This window comes from Parus major, chromosome 8 (assembly GCF_001522545.3).
Source record: "Parus major isolate Abel chromosome 8, Parus_major1.1, whole genome shotgun sequence".
Lineage (NCBI taxonomy): Eukaryota > Metazoa > Chordata > Aves > Passeriformes > Paridae > Parus > Parus major.
The window spans coordinates 715,235-723,873 of record NC_031777.1 but is presented as its reverse complement, the minus strand read 5'-3'; the positions used below and the strand labels follow the sequence as shown (position 1 = coordinate 723,873).

At 46.5% G+C, this 8,639-nt stretch overlaps 1 protein-coding gene across 1 annotated transcript; it reads left to right on the top strand.

Moving 5' to 3' along the window:
- Positions 1-697: 697 nt before the first annotated feature.
- FASLG (Fas ligand) lies at positions 698-3,538 on the top strand (the record flags this gene model as incomplete). The annotated part of the gene is made up of 2 exons (XM_033516442.1): positions 698-797; positions 1,081-3,538. Coding segments are annotated over 2 exons (495 nt in total), but the record flags the coding sequence as incomplete, so codon positions are not given.
- Between the last annotated feature and the right edge of the window lie 5,101 nt (positions 3,539-8,639).

Below are 8,639 nucleotides of genomic sequence, written 5' to 3'. Positions count from 1 at the left end.
AAAAAAAAAAAAAAAAAGAGTTTAAATTTGAATGGAACAATTTCAAAATTGTGTTTTGAACTTCCAAGCTATTGATTGCTTTTCTTTGGCATTCCATCTTTATATTATAAGTGAGGATGTCCTTTTTGGTCCTCTTGATAGCTTTTTCCTAGATCTGAAAAGTTTTATTTTTTCCCCCCACAGAAAATTTTAGAAAATTTAGTTTCAAATTTTTTTCTGAATCAAAAAAAAAAAGTTGAAATAGCAAAATTCTTGGGAAAGGGCAGTCCTGGTTCTCATCAATGCACCAATGAATTTTCCCCTTTAGGGGAAGGGGAGTTGTCATTTGAACTGGATGTTCAGTTTTCTGATCACAGGCTTCTTTAGCAGAAGCTGAACATAAATAATAAACCTGAATTTCCTGAGAGGGCTGGATAAATAAATAGAAGGAGAGAAACAGTGTAAAGGAGAAGGGGGAGCAGAGAGGAATATTTTAATTGAGAGAAGGAAAAGGCTCCTCTAGAAAAGGATGGGCTGCTTCTAAAATTATACAACATGAAGTAGAGGTTGAGGAAAAGTGAAGGGATGGAGTGGGATAAAAAACAGAGCCACTGGAGCTGGCCCATCTCTCCAAAGGGAAGGCAGAGTTTTCCCAGCTCCAGCCCGGCCTGAGGATGCTGTGCAGGGTCTCACAGGGTCCCCCTGCTCTCTGGGCTGATTTCTCCCTGGAGCAGGTGGCCAATGCCTTCCCTCTCCTCGTGCAGGGCAGAAGGAGCAGCCTGTGCAGAAGGAGGCGAGGAGGGCAGCACATCTGACAGGTACGTGCTGAGGGAGCAGGGATGGGCAAGGGGAAGGGCTGGAGTTATCAGGACAGGCTTCCCTGCTCTCCTCAGCCCACACCTCTGCTCTGACCCTGGAAATTCTATCTGGAAACAGATAAACCCTTCCCCTCATCTCTGCTCCTCGCTGAGGTTTTTGGGGTGCGCAGGGCGGGAGCTGGGGGCAGGCGAGGATTTTCCACACCTGGCCTGGTGCCACCTGAGGAGAAACCACAACAACGTCCTTACCACCCTTCCTTTTCACTCTTCTTTCTCCTTCCAGGCAACCCAGCCCAGCAGGACCTTCCTCTGGAGTGGGAGCCCATCTCTGGCCATGCCTACACCAGTGGCATCCAGTACCAGCAGCGGGGGCTGGTGGTGAGCGAGCCTGGGCTGTATTTCGTGTACTCCAAGGTGCTGTTCCGCGGCAGCGCCTGCGACAGCCAGCTCCTGTCCCACGTCGTCTACAAGAGGAATCCATCCTCTCCCGGCAGCCTGGTGCTCATGGAGGACAAAGCCACCAATTTCTGCACGGGGCAGAGGATGTGGGCCCGCAGCAGCTACCTGGGGGCTCTCTTCAAGCTCAGGAAGATGGACAGTCTGCACGTCAATGTCTCCAAAATCGCCCTGGTTAATTTTGAGGAATCCAAGACTTTCTTTGGTTTGTTTAAGCTTTGAAACGGAGCGTGGCTGGCAGCCCCTTCACACACAGACACACACACACTGTGAGGGCTGAGTGCTGCCTGGGCACGGGGACACCACAAAAGCCACCCAGAAACCACGTTTGGGCTTCAGCATGAGGGGATTCAAGCAACCCATAAAGGCTTGGAGAACACCAGGGCTGTGCTGCATCAGCCTGAGCAGAATTGCACGAGTTCTCCTTCCAAAATCCCCCAACAAACTCGAGATGTGGGGTGCTGAAGAGCCTGCTGGAACTCACTACTCACTGCCTGAGAAGATGGACCTGCTGCCCCTGTGGTGTCACAGCCCTGCTGGGAGAGGTGCTGCGTTCATTTTGTGCTCAGTTATGGAGCGTTCCCATCCCAGAAAATGCTCCCCAACCACTTGATTGGGCTCATCCCTGCTGCCAGGATGGGCAGGAACACGCCAGGAGCAGCAGTGCCCTGAGGGGTGTCCCAGAAGTGACAGCTGGGGGAGGTGGGGTGGCCACAGGCTCTGCTGGTGCAATGCCAGCAGCACAGCAGAGCAGGGCAGGGCAGTGGGGCTGCAGCTGAAAGCATCTCGAGCCCTGCTCCTGCCCTTTCAGCACATGAGGTTTCTCCATGGAGGCCTGGTCTGCCACCCCTTTCCTGCTGCAGGTGGTGACATGCTGGCACCATGCATGGCTCCAGCTGGGCCCCTGGCCGTGAGAGGTTCTCTCCTGAGCAGAACACAGATGGTAAATATATATTTTTCTAGTGAGTGGTGCTGTCCTCTCCTCATTTGGTGCAACCAGAGCACTGCAAGGCCTCTGTGATCAGGAGTCAGAGCCTCATTCCTTCTCCAGCAGCGTGGAGAAACCCAGGATCCTCCTCCCTCTTTGCTGCCTGCCTGGCACAGGGACCTTTCCATGAGGCTTTGGAGCTCCAGCATGGAAACACAGGGATGTGGGGATGGGGAAGGGGTGGTGTGGGCAGCACAGACAGAGCAGCCCCAGCCCACTTTGGCCATCAGGAAGGGGCTGATCTCAAGGCAAAGTTTAGAGTGGAGCTGGGCACTTGTGGCTGAGCAGAAGTGCTGCTGTCCCCAAAGGCACCACCTGTGCGACCTCTGGCCCCAGAAACCTCTCACAGAATGGGCTGAAGGGCAAAGAATCAAAGTGGTGTTCAAAAACCCCAAACCCTATCTGCTCATCCTGGTGTCTGCCCCACGGAGCCCCAACCCTGGGGCTGCCACTGCCACCAGGCAGGACACCGAGGCTGCAGCTGCGGTCCATCCTCACCTGTGCTGTGCTCCTGCCTTCCTGCAGCTCTGCTGCTGCTCCTCAGCAGCCTGCAGCATTTGTTTCCTTCTCCCTGGTGCTGCTCTCAGCTTGGTGGCCTGTGGTTTGTGTTGTCTGCTTCAGAGTTTGTTTTTTTGAAAGCTGTCAGTGGTCTGGCTGCTGCTGTGGCCAGTGTGAGGGGAAAACTGCAGCCCTGCTCACACAGCCATGGCTGATGTTTCCACTGCATTTCTCGGGGTGGAAAATACCTCAGAAAGATGAAGTTTAGGGATCTTCTTGTCACACTGTATTGGGAACAGGAAAGTGACCACACAGACTCTCCAGTTGCACAAGAGAGCAAGTTTAATTCTTCCAGATCTTCTTTTCTAGACAGCCCTGAGCAGGTCTGAGGAGGTAAAACTCTCATTGCTCATGAAACCAACCCATCACCATCACTGGGCAGCTGGAACAACACCCCTGGGCCGTTTCTGACAAGCAAACAAGGAACAAACAACACCTGCAAAGGTTGTTCTCCTTCTCCAAGGACTGTTGGGATTCCTCCTCATGATTTCTCAGCCCAGAGTGGGAGGGTTGTGTGACTCAGTTTCCCACAGACACTGCCTGATATCTCACATTCAGCATCCAGAACTTCTGGCTTGACTTTTTCTCAGCACCCTCAGCCCTGCACGTGTCAGAGGGTAAAACTGCACAGCCCAGGGATGGAGCTGCTCAATCCAAACCTTTCCAAGAAAGGCTGGAAATCGCTGTTCTCTTCTGATTGCTCTTTGGGCTGTGTTGATTAAAGTTTTCAGAGATTTCATGTTTAAGGTTTTCACAGATTTTCAGAGATTTAAGGTTTTCAGAGATTTTCAGGTTTAAGATTGGGAGCCAGATCATGACAGGACCATCCAATTCCAGGTTGCTTGTGCCACACCGACTTTAATCAAGTCTAATTAGCCATCCATTTAAAGAAATGTTTGCTAATTGTTCCTGTTAAATACTCAATGAGTATTTAGTGCCGACATCAGGCTCTCTCAGGATGAGAGAGCTGGGGTTATTCAGCCTGGAGAAGTTTCCAGGGAGACCTCAGAGCACCTTCCAGTGCCTGAAGGGGCTCCCAGAGAGCTGGGGAGGGACTCAATTGGGGTTTTTTTCCCAAATTTTGGGGTCCCCACCCCCAATTTTGGGGTATTTTTCCCAAAATTGGGGCTGGGGAAGAGAGCAAGGAGGGACAGGAGAAAGGGGAATGGCTTTAAACTGAAAGGATGCAGGTTCACATTGATTGGGAAGAAATTCTTCCCTGTGAGGGTGATGAGGCCCTGAGTCCAGAGAAGCTGTGGCTGCCCCATCCCTGGAAGTGTTCAAGGCCTGGTGGGATGGGACTTTGAGCAATCTGGTCCCTGCCACAAGCAGGGGTTGTTGTTGGAGCTATCTTTAGGCCAAACCATTCTGTGATTTTTTTAATAGCTCTTGGGCTGTACTTAGCATTTTTTTTAATAAAAAATAAATTATTGAAATTCCATTTGAATTTACCAAGTGTTTTGTTCTCTCCCCAGCAACGGAAAGGTCTCTGCATGAGAAAGGACATCCCATGACCATTGGGATATTTGGGTTTTCTCTGCCCTGAAGCCAGCCTTGGACTCTCTGAGTTTCTGTTCCCACGTCCTGTGTCACTTCTTCCAGCCCAAGGAGCTGCACAGACTCTGACAAATTTTTACCAGGTCTGGAAAGAGCATTGTCTAGTGGTTAGAGACAGGAGAAAGGGAAGAGGGGTAGATTTAGATATTGCTGTTATCCTCCTGGTGCTCTGACACAGGGGTGTTTTACATCATGGTTACAGAAGTGGAATTTTAGGCATGACTAAGTGGCTGAGGTTCAACGCAGAACAGAGGATGAGTAAAGACAGAGTGACTTTGCTGCAAGGTGAGACAAGTTGCATGTGAATTTCTGCTTGATTTTAATGACTTAAAAGGAAAAGAGGAAGAAAAGCTTGACAACTTGCTGGTGATTCATCTCTGGGGGTGATGAGGAGGGCCAGGTGTTCTGTTCCCTGCTCATGGCCTGTCCCAGGAGCTGTGGGAGTGCCCCTGACAGGCCAAGAGCAGCTGTGTGAACAGGCACAAAGCCTTTCTGCCCTGGAGAATGGCAGCTCTGATTGGAAACAAGCTGCTCATTCCTCTGGGTAGCAAAGATATTAAAAACCTCCATATGGAATTTCAAACCACAACATGCTTTCCTCTCCCTCAGCTGCCTCCCCATCCTCAGCACGGCCTGTGAGAGAATCAGCTTCTCTCCCCCCTTACAAACCACCACAGATATTTCACATCTCTCTCTCTCTCCTTTTCCCACATTCCACAACCAGATTCCATCAACAGCAGTTGAAAAAGTCTCCATCTGAATTTTCCAAATGGAAAATTGCATTTTCTCCTCTTCTCATGCATTTCCCCTCATGGTTTCCTCCTCGCTGCTCTGAGGTTTATGTCAGCACTGAGGTAAAATATGTCAGAGAAAAAGGCACCAGAGAGGAAATTTTGTGCCTCCTAACAAGATTTCTGCATGAGGAACAGATATCTGATTTTTAACTTCAATTACAGTCCTGAAAGAGAAATCCAAACCAGGGAAGATCAAGAAGGCACCAAAGAGGATGCAATTTTCTCAGATTCCCTGCCTGATATCAGCAGTGAAGGACCAGGGGGAATTCAGCACATTCAGTAGTTAAATCCCATTGCTGCACTATAACTTTAATCTGTTTCTCTTTAGATTCTGCTGTATTTCTCCTCACACCTGGATTTCCCAGTCTCCTCTGAGCTGAGCTCCTTTGGAATAATCTCTCACGAGGAGTTCTGTTTATCTCAGTTCTCTGGGTCAGGAAGAAAACCTCAAAACTTGTTAGGATCTTGTTTCTTGTGTTCATTAGGATGTTATCACAAAACTTGGCAGACTTTTCCAGACTTTCTGCACAAGTTCAATTCATCCTGCCCTTTTTGGCTCACTTTGGCTTTGATAGCACAAAAAGGCCTCAAACTGTGCAGCCTTTTTATTTTTATACTTATTCTTATCTAATTAACAATAGACACGTAAATTATTTTTCTTAGTGACCCAATGACCCAACACCTCTGTGCTGCACTGTGATATTTTCTATCCAATCATTTACTACTGCCCCAAAACCTCTAGAAGAAGAAGATGAAGAAGAAGGAAAAGAGAGAACACCTTAAATCCTCCATCTTGTCTTGTGTTTTCTAAACTGGTTTAAACTCTAAACTTTAACTTCTTCACTCAGTGACTTAAGAAAAGTTTCTAATTTACACACTCACACTTTCAGCTTTTCTATCTAACAGTTGTTTTCATGTAACACCATAAAAATATGCCTATAAATTTCATGTTCTATGAAATTCATTGTTCTCCTGGATCTCAGAGCCAGGCATCAGAGACAAGGGCACACACTGTGTGTCTCAGACTCCAACACTGCACCTGCCTGGAGTGAGGGTGGGTTCCCTGACTGCTTTTTTCCCTTAAGCAGGAGAAGGGAATGATCATTTTGCTTGAAATTCCCCCCTCCCATCCTGTGCAGACCCTGCTTGCTGTGCTGCAGGAGGTGACTCAGATAAGGCTGTTGATGGAAAGAAGGGGATGGTAATTTCCTAATCCAGTCTGAACCTGTCTCCCTGCCCTTGAGGAGTTTGTTTTGCCACCACATGCATTTTATTCTGTCAGTGACAAGACAGGGTGAGATCCATCTGCCAGTCTTTGCCTTCAGAGCCCTCCAAGTCAGGATGAAACACGTTCCAGAGCTGGTGGGGTGGCAGGAGATTTGCCAGTGCTGTTCACAGCACCCCTGGAAGGAGCAGAGCACCACTCCTGCTGCCATCAGACTCTGCTGGGGGCTGCTGTAGGTGGCACCAGGAGCTTCTGCCTCTGGTTCCTCTCCTGCCTGGAAGCCCTGACCAGCATTTCAGCTGAAATTGTCCCACTCACTGCCATCCTTCATCTTCCTGCAGATAAAAGTAAATAAAAAAAGGGCAAAAGTAAGCAGAGCACCCCAGCTCTGGTGCTGGAGGAAGCAGTGAGGGGACAAAGCAAGAGAACATGGGGACATGGTGGAGACACCAAGGCTGCCACGCTCAAGAGCACTGTTAGGGGCTTTGGGGTGGAAGGCAGAGCTCAAACAACCACTGAATTCTTTGAAAAACCCTGAAATTGGCACTTGGCAGCAGCTCTTTGGTTTCAGCTCAGCCAGTGAAGCCTGGCTGTGAAGGTGCTGAGGAGAAGCTGCCCTGACTTCCCGCAGTGGCTGCGGTGGGGCCGTGCCCAGCACCAGAAATGGGGGTGGAAATGGTGACAGGGGGAGCTCATCCCCTCCACCAGCCCCCAGAGAGAGAGAGAAAAATGTTCTGTGGATGAAGGAGATGGCTTAGAGAAAAGGAATTCATGGTTTCTGTCTTAAACCCTTGACTCTCCAGGAACATCACTTAGACAGCAAGTGCTGCTCCTTTGTACAGCCTTCTTTGGGAGACTGACATTTTTTTCTTGTGGCCAAATTGCTCTCCTTTGTTTCCTTGCAACTGTTTTCTAGTGGTTTGTGCCCTCTGTAATTCTGCTACCACTGTTGAACACTTTGCTTTTGCTGCTGGGGTGTGAAAACCTCGTGCAGAGCCATTGAATCACCAGCTAGCAGAAACTGTCATGTAACTGGTTGGGAAATTCAGTCTTTCTTTGACCTCTTTTTCCTCATCTCATTCTTTACTTCTGATTTCCTCTGTTAAAAAAAATTTAAAAAAAAGTGCTATCCCTCCCCTGAAGACCTACTTTTTAAAAGTGCTATTTCCTGTGGTCTCCAAGGGTGCATTAAAGACAGAAATGTGAAGCATCTCTGTGTTCTCTTGCTGGGTGTAAAAAGGAGCAGTTGGGCAGTGAGACTTCCAGTAAATCCTCAGCTCACGTGGAGCTGCTGGGCAGGGTCTGTTGGGAATCCTTCTGTTATAGATAAATATTATATTAATAATATTATATTAATAATATTAATAATATAAATAAAATTAATCATATTATTTATATTATATTATATTACATTACATTATATTACATTACATTATATTATATTACATCCATTACATTCTATTACATTACATTATATTCATTACATTATATTTAGTACATTACATTATATTAAATTGTGTTGTATTGTATTAGCTTTTCACAAATATTAAAGCAAATGTTATATGTAAAATGTTGGACAACTTTGCTGTATTAATATAGTTTCTTCTATTTCTGTAATTGATAAAACTTAGAAATAGTACTGTAATACATATATATCTATATATATATGTTAGGCTATAATATAGTATTAAAATAAAGACTCCTTTTGTTCATATAACCCAGAGACTGAAAAGACAGTCAGAAACCCCCCTGCATTTTTAGATTATTTTATCCAGATGAAGACAGCAATTATTGGAGCTCCAAGTGATGAATTTATTGAACCTCTGTTATCAGGGAGTGTGAGACCCAACAGAGCCAAAAAGATTAATCTGTTGATGAAGGGGGAGTTAAAGCTAAACAAAGGAACATCTAAAACTTCAGAGGAATGTTTGAATAATACATAAACATTTATGAATATGTAATAAATTTGTGTTTTTAAGAGACAATCCTTTGTTGGTAAGGCGTGCTCTTTGCTGAATGCTGAGGCACCCAGCTGTATTTGTTCATTTTGCTTTATTTCTGTCTCCTAATTGTCTTTCTATCAAACTTTTAACATTTTATATATAAAAAAAATATGAACCTCATTTTTTACAGTCCCCATCCTGAGCAGCACAGAAAATAAGGTGGGAAATAAAGACAGAAAATAAGCTCATGGTTGAGATAAATGCAGGAAGAGCAGTTACCTTCACTGCCAAAACAGACTCAGCTGGGGAAAATAATTGATT